The 16813-nt window shown below is 52.3% G+C and overlaps 1 protein-coding gene across 2 annotated transcripts; it reads left to right on the top strand.

Moving 5' to 3' along the window:
- Window positions 1-414: 414 nt before the first annotated feature.
- On the top strand, window positions 415-12890 carry LOC111139633 (SH3 binding domain protein 5 like). 2 transcript variants are annotated; one of them, XM_022491961.1, is made up of 7 exons: window positions 415-543; window positions 984-1596; window positions 7491-7553; window positions 7715-7843; window positions 9404-9565; window positions 10303-10476; window positions 11009-12890. In XM_022491961.1, exons 2-7 carry the CDS (start codon window positions 1414-1416, stop codon window positions 11453-11455), a joined length of 1158 nt encoding a protein of 385 aa, XP_022347669.1. In that variant the 5' UTR covers window positions 415-543; window positions 984-1413; the 3' UTR covers window positions 11456-12890. The 2 variants fall into 2 exon arrangements, with proteins under 2 accessions (XP_022347669.1, XP_022347670.1); XM_022491962.1 differs by lacking the exon at window positions 415-543 and having other exon boundaries at window positions 945-1596.
- Window positions 12891-16813: the final 3923 nt, after the last annotated feature.

Genomic DNA, 16813 nt, shown 5'->3' with positions numbered 1-16813 from the left:
ACACCGCCTTTGCGGCGGTAGCCAACAGGTTCACTTCAGGCGCCGCTGCGGCCTTTCCGGGTGAGGCCGGAAGTAGCTTTCTGGACGCCTGCGCCGCCGCGCCTGAAGCAAGATGGCAGCATTCTCTTCGAAGGGACTGTCCGATCTTCGCTTTATTTCTACCCCTTCCCCAACCACCAGGGACTCTCGACTGCTATCCCAGATCCGGCGTTTCTCAGCACAACACGCTGATGTTTCCATTTCATTCAGCCGGGGTTCAGGATGGGCTAGAGGCAATGTACGGCGGCGACCATGAGCGCCGCAGGACGCCATTTCGTACGGAGACCAAAGGCCCGGCGGGGACGACGTACTGGGGTATCCGGACATGGCCGCACGAACCAGAGCGCGTGTAGGGAGGGGCGAAAGGGGGGGCGGGGGTTAGCCGATGATGTATTTCCGCTTCCTCTCGGCCCAGGCGCATTTGGTTGGACGGGCTTGTTGCGGGGAGGGAGGGGGAAGATTGTTTGCAGTAGAGGAGCTCAGCGTACGGGAAGGTAAACTGAGGTAAGGTTCGGCGCGCGTGGGGGGTTGGTGGAGGCTTTGCCCCGGGCTGTGTAGGAGGACTGGGGGCAGGGTCTTTGGGATTTGAGGGAGCGAGTGGGGTTGGGAGCGGGAGGCTCAGGCTGTCCTCAGGTTTGAAGAGAGGAGGTGGGGCGGGGCTGGGGCGGGTTACTAGGGGAATTGCAGAGCCCGGGTCGGGGGTGGGGTGGAGTAGGGGCGGGCTGAAGGAACGGGGGGTGTGAGAGAGGACGGGAGCTCGGAGGGAAGCCGGGGAGTGGCTGGGACGGCGGAGGTGTCGGACCTCAAGCCCTTGTGGGCCGGGGAAAGTAGTCGCGCCGGGGTCTACTCAGGATGTGGGAATCTGCGAGGACGAGCGTGCGCTTCCCGGGGGTCCGAGGGTGTTCTGACGCTGCCCGTGCACTTGGCCTTTGTTTCCCCCGCAGCTCCCCGGAGACCGGCACCCCGCAGCCTCGGTTCGGGCCCAGCCTTGTCTCTCCAGCTGCCGCCACAGCCTGGAGGCGCCTGCCTCCGCCCTCCCGAATGGTGCTACTCCTCGCAGGCCTCGGCCTGGGATCCAGACCCCCTTTGCCCCCTGCCTCGGAGCGGCTGCTCCGGGTCTCCCCCGGTGGACTGCTCGTGGCGGGCAGGGAAGAACTTTTCCACAGACAAGGCTATCGCTGCAGGAGCGCCTCCGACGCCTTGAATCTCGGCCTCTAACCCGGTGTGGGGTTGTCCCTCTGTCCTCTCTTCCACCCGCCGAGAGGAGAATCCCTTCTTCTTGCAGCCCAGAGCCCGGGAGGTCCCAAGCTGGGGCCCTGGTCCCAGCATGTCAGTCCTCTCTTGTGCGTAGGGCTGTGCCCTCTCCCGGTTAGCATGGCGGAATTCAGGCCGGCGCCCAGGGGGCGGGAGACCCCGCAGGGGGAGCTTCGGGCCGAGGTGGTAGAGGATGAAGCCCCGCGGAGCCCGGTCGCTGAGGAGCCCGGGAGAGGCGGCAGCCAGGGCAGCGAGGCCAAACTGTCTCCCAGGGAAGAGGAAGAGCTGGATCCTCGGATACAGGTGAGAAGACGTAGGGCGCCCAGATTCCAGCTCTCCGGGAGAGCTGTCCGATGAGCGAAGGGTCAGACTGACCCTCTGTCCCGTGTCCTGGGGCAGGAAAGGGAGGCAGGCTTGTCAGCAGGTCGTCGCAGGACGGCGTGGCCGGTGCTGAGAGCGCTGTGTGTGATTCCAGGGCAGAGAGGGCCCGCAGCTGAAGGCCTCCCGACGCGCGAAGCCGCAGACCGGCCTCAGATGCAGGGCCTCCTCTGGGTCAGCGGAGAGGAGGACTCTTGTTCTCCTTTCCAGACAAGCGAAGGGGCTCTCAGCTCAGAGACGCGCTGTGCGACGCGGTGGTTTTGGGATCGGGAGGCAGTTTCGAATCTTCTCTCCTTTCCTGATCAGCGCCTCCCCAGGGACGGTCGCATCTGTAAACGGTGGGACAGGACACGTCCTGCAGTGGCTCCACAGAGGGAGGCCTCCAGAGAAGTCCCGATGTGTTTAGGGAGTGGTTGTGAGCCATGGTCAGTCCTTAATAACACAGATTCCCAGTTCTGAGGATGCTGGTTACAACCCATGAACAAAGAAGCTGATTTATTACCTTGGAGTATCGACAGGCTATTAGTTGTTAGGATGGGCAGATCTTTGAAGGGGACCTCGGAGCTGTGGGGGAGGAGGACAGGCACCGGTGCGGGTGAGATGCTTGGTCAGCGGAGGTGGGACTGTAGTGTTTCCGGGCAATGACGGGGAAAGCTGCTTGGGCGGGTGAAGGCGGGAGGTTCCCGTGTGTTGGGGGCTGAGTCTGCTGTAAGGTCTGGCAGCATCTCCAAGATGTGGATGTAGAGGTGACTCACACCTGTAGATGAGCAAGAGCATCTCTGGGCTTGCATTCCTGGGCTTCTCTGCCAACAGGCCTTTATTAGGTTGTTTCTGTGAGTCAAGAAGAGATAAAATCTGATCCTAGTATTCTCCTGCCCTCTTGCTGGGGGTTCCCTGGACGTGGGGGCAGGAAGCTGTGTCCACGCTTACACTGGAGCTGTGGTGAGCTGTTTGTTTACTGGCGTGAGCCAGTAATTTATTTCTGCCGTGTCTCATGGGTGTCGCATTGAAAACAGCTCAGTTTCTCCTGCTAATTCCACAGATTCGTCATCTACTGAGGAAGTAAGTTGTAGGGAAAAACGCGTTGGGCTGAGATTGGAGCAACCTCCAGCCCCCTGCTTTGTGATTCTCATGTGAGTTATGTAATCTCCGAGCTTCACCTCCTTCATCTATAAAGTGAGGAGTTGGTGGAGCTGATTGGCTCAGCTTGTCGCTCTCCTCTGCCATGGTCCTGATTCTTGGCTCTCACAACTCTTCTGCTTATCTCTTGGTGAAAGTTCTAAGGTAGAACTTTGGGAAAGAGACCCCTCTCTGTTCTGTGGGGAGGACGGCTGGGTGATGCGCCTCATGCATCTCCTTCCAGTGCTCCTTGCTCTGCTCTAGGGGAGAATCTGCTGTGGGTGGTTTCTTTGCTCATGCTCTCCTGCTCCTGTGTGTTTTTCCAGTGCCCACACAGGCAAAGGCCGCAGCACGAAGAGGCACTCTCATGTTGTGCTGTTCAATAAAGTAGCTGTTAGCCGCATATGGCTACTTCAGTAAGATCAATTAAAATTAAATAAAAAATAGAATTGCAGTTCTCCAGCTGCCCTTGGTATTGCAGAGGTAGAACAATTTCCACCATCAGAGTCCTCCTGGATGAAGGCCGGAGAGTACCACGAAGGCATAAGATTTGCCTTGAATCCAGGGAGCTCACAGTGTTACCGGAGCGAGAGGGACAGGCAGACTGTAGTCTCTCGCTAAACAGGGAGGCACACTGTGGAATGGTGTGGGTCATGTATGGAGGGTAGGTCTTGTCGTAGGGACCTCCACCTTGGGTGGCACACTTGTGGCTGGGCCAGTGCTCTGCCCTTAGCAGGGCCTTTGCATCTTCTTGCCATGTGGGAGAGGTAGCCCGATGTGAGGGGCACCTCTCACAGAGAAAGCTGGTAGCATTCAGCTCTTCTGTGTTTGGAAGACATTGGGACATGTGTCATGTGAGCTCCCTCTTGGTGTTGACAGTACACAAGACCACGTTATTCGGGAGTAACTGTCTCAGTACTTTAAATGGATTCTCAGTGTATTTTGTGGGTCTCCACTAACAGACCTGTCATAATCCACCAGCAGGTTTTAAAAAGACCTGTTCCTGAGCCATGCCCAGAAATGTGAATTCTGGTGTTGGTGGGGTGAGAAGTGGATCTGACATGCAGCCTACACGTCTCTGCTGAGCCAGGGGATATCCCAAAGGCTAGGGACTCTGTTGAGTTATTTTCTGAAACTCCCAGAAATGGTCACTCTTAAGGCAAGGCTCTTACTCCTGTGGGGAGTAGGGTTTCTTGGCAGGCAGTTTGTGTCGCTGTTGTCTGGTGGGATGCCTTTGGAAGTTGGAGGGAAGCCAGCTGGAGGCCAGCTCTAGGCCTGCCTGGAGTGTGATGTTCCCCAGGGAAGGCCACTGGCTTTGTCTCCATGTCTTGACCTCAGCATAGTTCTCTAAGGCCTTCAGTCTGGTACTCAGCTTTCCGCAAGGGTCCCAGTGGAGGGTGGTGCTAGGATGGGTCTGCATCTCTTCCCCTGCGACTTTCTCAGTTCCGTTTGTGATGGGCATGTTCATCTTCCTCAGGTGAGTGGGCACAGTCACTTACCTCCTCTGTAGGCTCTTCAGAGTGACTTTGTAACCTCTTCATCCTCCTCCCAAGTATCAGTTTAGCTTTCACAGGACAGTCCAATTTCCCCTATTTCTCAATCCTTGGGCCATGCATCACCCTGGCCCTACATCACCATGGGCTTAAGTGTTTCAGTGGCCTGTGCAAGGTGGGCGGGAGCATCTGTCAGCTGAGCACCCGTGCCTTTGACTCAGTGGCCTGACATCTTTGGAATGTGCCCGGTGTGCCCCAGGAAGGTCACCCTCCCTGCTGGTTGCGGCCTCCCTGATGGATGATGTGTGCTGACTCAGACGTCATCGTTTTCAAATTCCGTTTCTTCCGGGTGCCAGGAGTCCCTGGTGGAGCAGGCCAAATGGAATGTGTTGCCAGCTTCCCCAAACAGGGCCCTGAGTGCTCGTTGGCTTCCCACTCAGCTTTGCCCTGGGTCTGCCCCAGCCTGGTTGTCCACCCTGCCCTCTAGCCTATTCTGTTCCCCGGTCTCCTGGTCCTTTTAGAAAGAGCTTTGCTGCTGAGTGGTGGACCTCATCATCAAAATATTTTAGTCGCTAGAAGTGCTGTGTGGGCACAAGTTCCCTTACAGGAAGATGTGCCCACTCCTGCCCTTTGCCGGTAGCTGGAGCCCTTCACATCCTTTTCCCAGTGGGATGATTTGTGGAGAGCCGTTCACTCCTGTGATGATCTTGTTAGGATCTGGGAGCACGCTGGGCCATGGAACTGAATGGGATCCAGTATCGGACCTTGGTTTGCCCATGGGAATGTTGCAGGATGGCCTTTACTGACCTCCTCTTCTCCTCTAGGCTCAGTTTATTGCCTCCTGAGGCCTGCATGTCCTTTTCCTACCAAGACTGTGGTTTTTCTAGGTGATTGTACTCCTGTCTTCTTTGAGGCATCCATCCAAGGATGTCCTTAGTTCTAGGATGGTGGTCACAGTAGCAGGAAAGCCAGATTCTTCATCAGGTCCTAGGTCCAGTTTCAATTCTGCCCCTAATTCCCTGCTTTATTGTTTCCGATCTAGCAAATATGAATGAGCTGAGAAAGAGTATTCTTGCAGGAGCTGCTGAAAGCACTGTTACCTCCTCTCCCGGATAACCTGAAACCCTCTGTGGGCCTAATCAAGCTAGAGGAGAGTAGGCTCATGGTGGGAGAGGTTGCCTCTCATCCTGACAAGAAGTGTGGTTTTTGAGGAATCTTTCCATCGACTGAAGGTGATGTCCTGGGTAGGAAAGTTCTGTGAAACTCAGAGCTGTGTGTCGGGTGGTGCTGGCTCTGCCCCTGGTCCTCTTCAGGGGTCCTTTGAGTCATATCACTTCTTGTAGTTCCACAGCATTTTGATATGATCTTATGGTCACTGGGTTGTGTGACTAACGTGCACCAGCTTCTGGACCCACAGTGTCCAGGGTGGGAGCCACATGCTGCTGGTCAGGTTGAGATGTGCCCTAAGGCTCAAATGTGCAAGGATTTCAAAGGCATAGATTGAAAGGAATGTAAAAATGTTTTATAATTTATGTTGATAACATGTTAAAATTTTAACATTTTGGGTATTTGGGATAAATGGAATGTATTGTTAACAACTTAACCTGTTTGCTTTTGCATTTTTTAAAAAATGGTTGCCAGAAAACTAAAAATTCAATGTGAGGCTCACATATATTTGTTGGATTGTTCTGTTCTGTAAAGTTAGGAGCCAAATTTATGGCCTTCTTTGAGGCAGGGCGTGCATTGTTGTCGGCGTGCATATTTCCCTATCCTTGTTCCTGGTTCTGTTATATGTTTCTTCCTTTCACTGTAATTTGGGCATATAATTTGGTTTCCTGGATTCTTAATTGCTGACTCAAACCTTTTAGGGGTTGAGGAAAGGCATAGAAATAAAAAGACTAAAAGGGGATCATATACTGGGTTGTTGGAAGGGTCAGATGAGGTGTGTGGGGGCCAGTGATGGCAGCATCACTCACTGCTAAGTGCAGGTCATGTCTGGGTCGTGGGCAGCAAGCAAACTCAGGCTGGGTTCCACCACCCTGTCCAGGGGCTGCAAGGCCTCTAGGAGAGGATCCCGTAGCTGAGTGTCAGGAATTTCACTGGGCATTGCTCTTTCTCAGGAGTGTCCTTGGCATTGTGGGCTCATGATTTCTCCCTGAGGTTATCCCTCCCTGCCACAGACTCTGTTATGTGAGGACCTGGGGTCTCTGACAGCCCACTGCCCAGGCAGGCCTAGAAGCCTCTTGAGTCATGTGATACACCCTAATTTTGACCTTACTTACCTGTCAGACTCATAATTCTGTGTCCTGCATTTGTCTGGTATCCTCCCTGTCCTTACCCACCTGGAATACTGCAGACACCCTCTCCCTGGCTCTTGTAAACGTCCCTCGTATTGCTCAGATCTGCCTTCCTGAACCACAGACCAGGTGGTGCCACACTCTGAGGGGCTTCCCCTGCCACTGGGAAAAGTTGTGGTATCCTTTCCCTGTGCCCCAGCCTTGCTGGCTTCTTACTTGACAAGCTCCCTGCCCCAGGCACCTGCTCTCCTTCTGATTCTTGGCTCCTTTCTGTCACTGGTGGTTTTCTTTTCTCTGTATCCCATCAAGGCCCAGCCTAGGAGCAAGTACTTTGAGCATCCTGCCCTGGCCTTTCCTGCCAAGGCAGATGACCCTGCTGCCCCCATCATGCCCACCTCTTACAGCTGCTTACACTGCTGAGGGCGTGTTGCTTGCTTACTGGGCTGAGAGTGGCCACCTCTTTGTTTTCTGAGTGCTGGGGTCTCAGCAATGCTGAGCTGTGATGCATATGTAAAAAACCTGTGATGGGTGAGTAGCTAGGGGTAGCGTTCTCTGACTTAGCTCCGCAGAAACCTTTGGCCAGAGTGTGAAGAGAAGGTGGCACGATCTGATGAAGAGAGGGCAGGCTTGCTGCCATTTTGCTGCAGGTGCATGTGTGTTCCATTTGCTGAATGTTGATTTCCTCATTGTTAAAATGGGGGTTTAATGATCGGATGCAGAGATAGAGTTGGGGAGGATTGCAGGAGACTATGTTATTAGGTCTCTTTCAAGGGAGCCATTCCACAGAGCCTCCTGCATCTCTTCCCTTCTCTGGTCAGGTGGACTTTCCCTCCTTGCACTGCCCTTCCAGCCCACGTGGTTCACATGAGGATACTTTCTACTGCTCTAATTTTTTGCCTCTCTCCGGCAGGAAGAGCTAGAGCATCTGAACCAGGCCAGCGAGGAGATCAACCAGGTGGAGCTACAGTTGGATGTGAGTGTTGCTCCTTTTCCTCATACCCTTGGGCTGTTCCTGGAGGTGTCTCCTCTCGCTGTTCAATATGGTGGCAGGGAAGGGGCATGTATGAAAAGCTGGAGGAGCTGGGACCCACACATATGCCTTCCCTCTGCCCTGTGTCCCTATCCCTTTGCCAGGAGGCCAGGACCACCTATCGGAGGATCCTGCAGGAGTCAGCAAGGAAGCTCAACACGCAGGGCTCCCACTTGGGGAGCTGCATCGAGAAGGCCCGGCCTTACTATGAGGCTCGGCGGCTTGCTAAGGAGGTATGGCCAGCAGATGTGCCTTCCAGAATGGCCATGTGCAGAGCCTGGCCCTGGACTCTTCTGTCTCTGTGTGGGGTGTGAGATGGAACACTTTCTCATTTCTTTTTTATGTCTCTTCCCTTTGGTTCATTTCTCTTTTCTTTGCTCACCCCGCCATTCCTTTACCCTTTTCCTCCCCTTCTTTTTCTTTCTTTCTCCTTTCCTTTCCTATCTCTCCCTTCCCCTTCCCCATCCCTCCCCTTATTTTCTTTCTTTTCTTTCTTTCTACACAAATACTGTGGGTTCATTATTGGAAGATTGTAATGTAACCATAACTGTAAAACAAGAAGAAAACCAAAATCACCCCAAATCCTACCATGTGCATGTTTCATGTTTTTTGTACCTAGGATTTGTTTTAGTCAAGTATGGTAGGGTGGCAGACACAGAGACAGCTGCCTTGAAAGGAGAGTTTATTACTTAACATTTCCAAGAAGAAGGGACATGCCACACCAGGTACTAGAGGAAACCTTGGCTTAGAGCCTTTATTGTGCTTATAATGGGAAGGAACGGGTAAGGCAGGGTAGGCAACCTTTAGCAAATTTAGAATTCGATAGCTTGAATAATTGTGGGCTCTGGGCTATGGGGGTGGTCTCTGTGTTTTGGTGCCCGGCCCTGGGGTAACATAGGGCAGGGGAAATACTGGCTGGTGTGTGAGAGTTAGATAAAGGGAGTGGTGGGATTTGGATTGGTTGGTTTGCATTTGAGAGGTGTGCTCATAGGGGAGTTTATTATTTTTAGGAGTTAGCTAGCCCTGGAAGGGCCACAAGGCCCCCAAGATTTCAAAGCATCAAAAAATATAGAAAATAAAAAACATACTTAATACAGCACAGATAACCCCTTAATTTTTTGGGAGGGGGGTATATATTTTGCCAAAATGAGATGACATGGTATGTGCTATTTTTATTCCTTTATTTTACTTATATTATGACATGGTTCCATGTCAAAAAATATATATCCATGCTGTAATTTTTAAGAACTGCCTAATATTTCCTCCTTTTATTATTATTTTTCATTTAATCAGTTCCTTGTAACTGAAAACTTAGGTTGGTTTCCATGGTTTTGTGGTAAGCATGGCTGTGATGACTGTCTCTGAGTGTTTGTCTTCCTTCCTTCAGCTTACCTGCTGGGCTGGAGTTGATGAAATCAGGGGTGTGTTTTCTGTAAGACTTGCTCTGTGTCACTAACCACCTTGCATCTAAAGTGGTGGGGATTTTTCTTTGTTCTCTGCAGGGCAGAAAAGGCCGGTGGCCTTTGCAAATGCCGATTTCACACACTCACCCTCTAGTGGCAGTATCATCTTCCAATCTTTGTTTGTACATTTCTTTATTTAAGTCATAGCCTTACAAAATACTCTTTATAGGTAAAATGTTACTTTTTTGGCCCTCACGCTCAGTGCAGTTTGGGAAGTGAAGCCGACATTGCAACTGGCCTTCCTCCTTCTCTTGTCCTCATCTAAGCGGGGTCTCCATGGGCGGGCGGGCGTCCTTGGGGCTCCGCATCCTGATGGCCCTCTCTTTCCAGGCCCAGCAAGAGACCCAGAAGGCAGCGCTGCGGTACGAGCGGGCCGTGAGCATGCACAATGCTGCCCGGGAGATGGTGTTTGTGGCTGAGCAGGGTGTCATGGCTGACAAGAACCGGCTAGACCCCACCTGGCAGGAGATGCTCAACCATGCCACCTGCAAGGTGAGCCAGGCTGTGTCAGCAGGTCTTCCCAGGTTCAGCTGCTTCCTTTGCTGTCCTTTCATCCCATTGCCCTCCTGCCTCCTCTCTGTCTTCTCCACTCAGGCCTTTCCTCAGCCTTGATTCTGTTTCAGGCCAAACCTCTTCCTTGCTCTCCGTCCTGCTGGGCTTTGCTAGTGTACCTTTTGAAGCGTAGTTTGTGTATCATTTCTCAGCTACTCAAAGGAGAGGGGGGTATGGGAGGATCCCTGGTATCAGCTGTCAGCCACCTTCACCTTGTGAAGATGTTAGTCCATTGGAGTTGTTACAGCAGAATCACATAGACTGGGTGGCTTAAGCGACAGTTTATTTCTTCCAGTTCTGTGGGCTAGGAAGTCCAAGCTCAGGTGCAGGCCAATTTTGTATCTGGTGAGGGCCTGCTTCCTGATTCCTAGACAGCTGGAGGTCCTTTCAGTGTGGTGAAAAAGCTTTCACTGAGATGGAAGGGATGAGTGGGAGCTCTCCAGGACCTCTTTTATGAGGGCACTAATCACATTTAAACTGCCCCCCCCCAACCTCTCAAAGGGCCCACATCCAATGCCATCACTTAAGGGTTAGGATTTCAACATAGGAATTTTGGGGAGATACAAACATTTAGTCTCTAGCAGCAAATGCCAGCTCCTGAAGGATGATCATGTCTCAAGAGGCAAAAGCATGCGTCCTCGGTCAGTGATGAATGTCCTTTGCCCCGTCTGGGCTAGGTGAATGAAGCAGAGGAGGAGCGGCTTCGTGGTGAGCGGGAGCATCAGCGGGTGACCCGGCTGTGCCAGCAGGCTGAAGCTCGGGTCCAGGCCCTGCAGAAGACGCTCCGGCGTGCCATTGGCAAGAGCCGCCCCTACTTCGAGCTCAAGGCCCAGTTCAGCCAGATTCTAGAGGTAGGGGAGGAGTGGGAGAGGGGGAGGGTCTGTGAACAGGCAGGAACGGGACAGGCATGGAGAGTGAGGGCAGTTAGAGGGGATATTTGTGCCTCTCCGGGCCATCTGCCAGACCAGTGTGGTGGGACAGGTGGTAGGACAGGTGTTTAGAATGACCCACAGGAGTGGGAGTTGGGCTTGGAGGATGGGTACTGGCAGAGAATGGAGTCGAAAGGAGGTAAGTGAGAGAAAGTGGGAATTGGGAAACCAGGGAGAATGGGGATCAGGAACTGGCCAGAAAGGGAAAGGGAACAGTGGGGAGAGGAGGAGTAGGTGGGAATGAGGACCTGGTGGGAAGGTCTTAAGATGGTCAGGCTTAGGTAAGGAGCCGGGCAGGAAGGCTGGGGAAGAGGAATCCAAAGAGGAGGACCGAGGGGGACTGGGCTGAGTGGGGTAGAGCCCTGCGGTTTTGTGTTGGGTGGTCTGGGCACTGTGCAGAGTGCTCAGGGGGCTCAGAGTGCTTGATCACCTCACTCTGTTCCTCCTTCCTCAGGAGCACAAGGCCAAGGTGACAGAGCTGGAGCAGCAGGTGGCCCAGGCCAAGACTCGCTATTCAGTTGCCCTGCGCAACCTGGAGCAGATCAGCGAGCAGATTCACGCACGGCGCCGGGGCCAGCCCCTGCATGCCCCAGGCCAGCGGCGCTCCTCCCCTGTGGGGGCAGAGGCTGGGCCTGATGGTGGGGAGGATGGGGACAGTGGGATCATCGAGGGGGCTGAAGGCGGGGGCCTGGAGGAGGGCAGTAGCCTGGGTCCTGGGGCTGCCCCCGACACAGACACGCTTAGCCTGCTGAGCCTGCGCACGGTGGCTTCGGACCTGCAGAAATGTGACTCTGTGGAGCACCTGCGGGGCCTCTCAGACCACACCAGTCTGGACGGCCAGGAGCTGGGTTCCCGGAGCGGGAGCCGTGGGGGCCGCCACCAGCGCAGCATCAGCCTGTAGTCCATGCTCAGGGTGGCTTGTCCTTTCACCACCACTGGCCCTCGTAGGGCTGGACAGGCTCCGTGCTCCCTCTCCTCAGGTCCTTGCTTCCCTTGGAGAGGTCAGGTTGGTCCTTGCCTCTGGTGGATTTCTCCCCGTCCCTGCCCTCCCAGGTCCCTCCTCGCAGGTGGCAGCTCTCTTTGCCTTACCCTTTCAGAAGGCTTTTCTCTGGCTCTCACGTTTGCCCTCTCCTGCTAGCTCCTCATGGTCTGATGCCCTTTGCTGCCCTCTTTCTGCTTTCCTTCCATCTGTCTGGTTTTCCCCTCAGGGAACTTGGTCTAGAAGGCACAGGGAAGCCCATCGGAGAAGGTGGGTGTGGGACCCAAGTCCTGGCATCTTGGCCCCTAGCTCGAGGAAATAGGTGTTCCTTCCACCTCCCCATCTCCCAAGATCTAGGGATGCTACAGAGCTCTTCTGGCAGACTTGTGCCCTAGGCCTCTGTCCCGGCCTGTCCATATGGAACCTGAAATGTGCTGTAGGACTGTGTACGTCTGGAAGACACTACTGATCCCTACAGTGCTCCCTCCTCATGACCTAAGCCACTTTGCTATGTGTGCCACAAAGCAAGACTCGAAGGGTACCAGCGTCAAGAGAAGGTGAAACCCAACCCCACTGTCAACACAGAGGACACCACCCGCTCCAGATAGGCTCCCATGTGCATGGTGTTTTCCCCAGCTGGGCTGGGCCGTTAACATTGCTAAGGTGCTAGTGGGTCTCTAACAAGGGTCCATGTTGGCAGGTGAACATGTAATGAGGTCCTGATGGTTGAAGCCCTTGCCATTCCTGCTGCAGAATTGGGTTTACTTTTTCTGGGTAGAGGATGTTGAGCTGAATCTCAGCACCCTCCTGTGGGGTAATTGGTGCTCAGTCGCTCTCCCTCTCGCTCTCCCAAACCAAACAATACCTACTCCAGGATCCCTTAGGGAAGTGCTCAAGTTTGGCTGCACAGCCTTCTCTGTTGTAGGTATGGGTTGCTCTGGGGTGAGGGAGCCCACCCTCCATGGGGAGCAGCTCTGGGTGTTTGGTGGTGCTCCAGGCCCTATGGTGGGGAAGGTGGGGAAGCCACGCTAGATCTGGGTGCCTTGGGAGAACTGGTCCTTCCTCCTTTGCTACCCTAAGAGGTCTGAGAGCTGGACTCTGGGCAGGAGTCCTAGGCCTTTGTGCTGCTGTCGTCACCTGGGAGGAGTGGGCTTTCATATGGAGGGTGTTTCCCTGTGCTAAGGTGGTCACTATGAGAACCACTGGTTTGAGGTGGCCATGGGTGAAGGGATGAAAGGGAGGGAGGACGTGGGCATGCGTGTGTGCATATGCTGGGGGAGTGTGTGTGTGTGTGAGTGTGTGTGTGTGTGAGAGAGAGAAAAGGGTATGCCCCTGATTTTATTTAAATAAAATAGTTTATGTATCAGTAATGTTTGCTGTCCCTGTCAGGGGAGGGAGGAAGAGGGCAGAGTGTGGGGGGGGGGCTCTTGATGGGGGAGTCAGGACAGGGGAGATGCCTCCTCCTCCCACCTTTCAGGTGGTGAAGGGTCGGCAGGGTGGAGAGGACATTGTTCTAGTGGTCCAGAAAAGACAAAGGTGCCAGTCCTGGATGTGTCTGCAGTTGAGCATGAAGGAAGGGGAGGGACAAAAGTAGGGTTGTAGGAGACTTAAATTTCAGATAGTTTTTGCCTCCTGCAGTGTTTAGGACATAATACTAAGTTTTTATGTTGTCTATCTAAAATTTAATGTAGATGAGAGGTGACACTCAAATCACGACTTGACCTGTTGTGGGGTGCAAAGGATTTGAGTGTGTTTGGACCCACAGCCTGTGAAATATCTAGTGGAATCAGGTTGGGGTGGGATGAGAACTTCGGGAGCCATGGATGTGTAGAGTGAAAGGTTTGGATCAAGCACCCTCAGCCCCAGCCCCAGAGGTGCGCCTACATTTCGAGCCAGGTGAGGAGGACATCATCCAAAGGGTGGAGAAGGCACTGCCAGGGAGGAGGGCAGGAGACCCACTGGAAACTTGATGGGAAATGGTTGTCTTGAAGACCCTTGAGGGGAAGAGTGAAGGGCAGAAGTTGGGATGGAAGGGCAGAGCAGTGACCCTGGTGATCTCAGATGGCGGATGGGCCATCAGGAGCCACTGCATTTTGAACATGCACTGTTTACCCTTCGACAGGTACTGTCCAGGTGTGAGACTACCTTTCCCAACCTGGACATTTTTTTTTTTTTTTTAACAAATTATCTTTCTCATAGTTCCAGAGGATAAAAGCCTGAGGTCAAGCCATGAGTAGGATTAATTCCTTCTGAGGGTTGTAAGGGAAGGATCTGTTCCAGGTCTCTCTCCTTAACTTGCAGATCTGTCTTCTCCCAGTGTCTTCATCTTCCCTGTGTACGAGTCTGTTCAGATTTCTCTCTTATAACGATACCAGTCATATAGGATCAGGGTTCACCCTAATGACCTCATTTTACTTTAATAACTTCTGCAAGGACCCTATCTCCAAATACAGTCACATTCTGACTAGGTTACAGCTTCAGCATATGAATTCTGAGGGAGACGCAATTCAGTCCATAACAGCACAAAAGCACGTCATCACAATAAACAATGTAAATGGTATCTGATCCTGTCTTTCCATTACAACATCACTGGATTTAATCTACCATTTTGCTTATCGGAATGCCCTTCAACTGACCTCTCTTTCTAATTGAGAAATAAACTGTGGTGAGGCAGATGGGTGCCAAAATATTCCCTTTATTACTGGAAAAGTTGTGATGAGAATACATGGCCTGTGTCCTTGGGCAAGTAGGCTTTCTGAGATGACACTCCAGGATCATACTTCCTACCCAGTCCTGCAAGTCACTTGGTGTGGAAGAGACCCAGAAAAGAGGGGCTGGCTGTGCCCACTCAGTTTCTCTTCACCAAATCACCTACTAGATAAGAATGGAGAGCTAGTAGGAGAGTTAAGAGCCAATGGTGCTGCTTCCATGTGGAAGAAAATAGCCACAGCAAATATGCCTCCCCCATCCCCCTACCCTATCCCAAGTGTCTTGTACTTACCCACTGTGACTCGTGCCAGGATATGAATTTACCTGTTCCCACAACAACCTTACGAGGTAGGTAGCACCATGATTGTCTTTTCATAGATGCTAGTACAGGTGGGGATGCCCAATTTTCCCCCAGCCTTGTAGAAGGTAAAGGAGGCATTTGGACTTGAGTCCACAGGGACCAGAGGTGAGAAAGTGGAATGGGCAGAATCACCTCTCAAGAAGTGTTATTGGGGAGGGGAAGTGAGAAGTATCAGGAAGCTTGAGGAATTTTGTTTCAAAATGAGCAAGAGATGGTCAAACTGAGAGGCTGTCTCATTTCCCCCATTCCTGTACCATGTCAAAACATGGCTGGTAATAATAATTTCTCCTAAATTATGTCCTCCCCAAGTGAGCAGTTGGGCCTCAGTCTCACCAGCACATAATACATGCCTGGCACTAAATGTTCAGTAAACATACTTTTCCATTTCCCTCTTCCCCCAGTCCAGATCTTGCCAGGTTACTTTGTTAGACTGTTGCTAGGAGGTCAGCATTGTATCCACAGCTATGTGATTATATCTCCATGTCCCTACGGGTCGTTCTCAAATTTCTCTAAGCTCCAACTTACTGTAAAATGAGAAAATCTGGGTATGCCTAACCCTCTGCCAGGTCGGTGGGTGTCAGCCACAATGATCCCATATTAGCAGCTTCCAGATGAAATAAGTGTCACATTAGGAGGCCTCCTTTGGTCTAGTGCTAGAGAAGGAAGCTTTTCTCTCTCTCTCCCTTTCCTTTTCCTTTCCCTCTTCCCTCCCTTCCTCCCCTTTCTCCTCTTCCCCCCTTCCCCTTCTTTCTTTTTTAAATAAAGGTTTACTTCTTTGTCCCGTTGTAGTTTTGGTAGTCACCCTTACCTTTTCCTCGTGTGCAGTGAAGACGTGCTTTTTGCCGGTTGTCTTGGTCCCACTCTGTCAGCAGAGGGCAGCAGCCACCAGAAAGTGAATAAATGAACGGAGAGCAATCTGAGTCAGTTGGGTCCTGGTCCTCCTTTTCCTGCAGGCCTATGAGGTTTGCCTCCTTAACACTTGGCAGGTGGTCCTGGGAACCTGGAGGGGGTAGGAGATGGGGTGTATGCATTAGAGTGCAACCCTGTCTGTCCCCACGTGGTCTTCTTGCATCCCTCATGTGCTTGGGATGGTCTGTTGTGTGTGAAAACTGCTTCAGGTTGGGGGGCACCAGGTCATTTGAGGCCATATGTTCTGTGCTTCTTGATGTCCTGTTCTCAGAACTCACCTCCTTCTTTGTCTTGTTTAGTGCTCTATCCCTCTACCCTTCCTTCACCTTTTTGCATATTCCCCTCTTGGGAAGTCCCTTTGGCTTCCCTCTACCACAGCTCATAAGCCTTGGGCTTCCCCTTTGTCCACCATCCATGAGCCCTGGGCTGCCATACAGCACCATACCCTGAATTAAGGGAACCAGGGGACCATTTTGCTGACTGGCAAGAGTGTGTAGTTTGTTAAATATTTAGCAGTATCTTTTAGAGTTGCAAACACTGTGGTAGGGCTTGTTAGGAATACCAGAAGGTATAATAATCATGGGTTAGACATCCAGTTAAGGAACACAGGTGGATATAGGTAAGAGGTCATACACGGTAGTACACAAATAGGTGTTTATTTTATTTTTTAAGATTTATTTATTTAAAGAGAGCCGAGGGAGGGGCAGAGGAAGAGGGAGAGAGAGAATCTCAGGCACACTCCCCATTGAGCTTGGAGCCTGACTTGGGGCTCTAATCTTGTGACCCTGAGATCATGACCTGAGCTGAAACCAAGAGTCTAACACTTAACTGACTGAGCCACCCAGGTGTCCCAGACAAATAGATAAATTGAAGAGGGCTGTAGCCAAGGAGAGGTCTGGGAAGTTAAGAAAGAGAACAGAGAACTGTTCTGAACAGAGAGCAGAGACCTACTCTCTGAAGCTCTGGACCAGACCCTGTCCTCAGACTGGAGAGGTGGTGGTAAGAATCCTCCCCTTGCACTCCATTTTACCAGTCCTCTTGTCCCCATGCCTTACTCTTCTGAAATTGTCCTAGGCTCCTCTGGTCAGGTCCTGTGGTGACCTGTGGTGACCTGACTTCTGGTGAGGTCACCTGTCTTGGTGTTTTCAGGGTTTGGCATGGGATACTTTTCACCAGACATCTGTCCATTGATTTGCTTATACTTGTGCTACTCTTGGCACGACTTTTCTCCCTGCTTAACCTGTTAGACTTCTGCCTGTGGTTTGAGGCCCAGCTCACATGGACTTCGGACCAAATCCCCA

The sequence above is a fragment of the Enhydra lutris genome, unplaced genomic scaffold (assembly GCF_002288905.1).
Source record: "Enhydra lutris kenyoni isolate GAN:26980312 unplaced genomic scaffold, ASM228890v2 scaffoldscaffold112, whole genome shotgun sequence".
NCBI classification, from domain to species: domain Eukaryota; kingdom Metazoa; phylum Chordata; class Mammalia; order Carnivora; family Mustelidae; genus Enhydra; species Enhydra lutris.
Note: the sequence above shows the minus strand (reverse complement) of the source record. Positions and strands in the feature narration are given on the sequence as shown.

Excerpts from the sequence above, each read along its gene's own strand:
- LOC111139633 (XM_022491961.1), top strand. The coding sequence starts at position 1,414 with ATGGCGGAATTCAGGCCGGCGCCCAGGGGGCGGGAGACCCCGCAGGGG. Across the intron at positions 7,554-7,714 it reads AGGTGGAGCTACAGTTGGAT|GAGGCCAGGACCACCTATCG; the intron begins GTGAGTGTTGCT and ends TCCCTTTGCCAG. Across the intron at positions 9,566-10,302 it reads TCAACCATGCCACCTGCAAG|GTGAATGAAGCAGAGGAGGA; the intron begins GTGAGCCAGGCT and ends CGTCTGGGCTAG.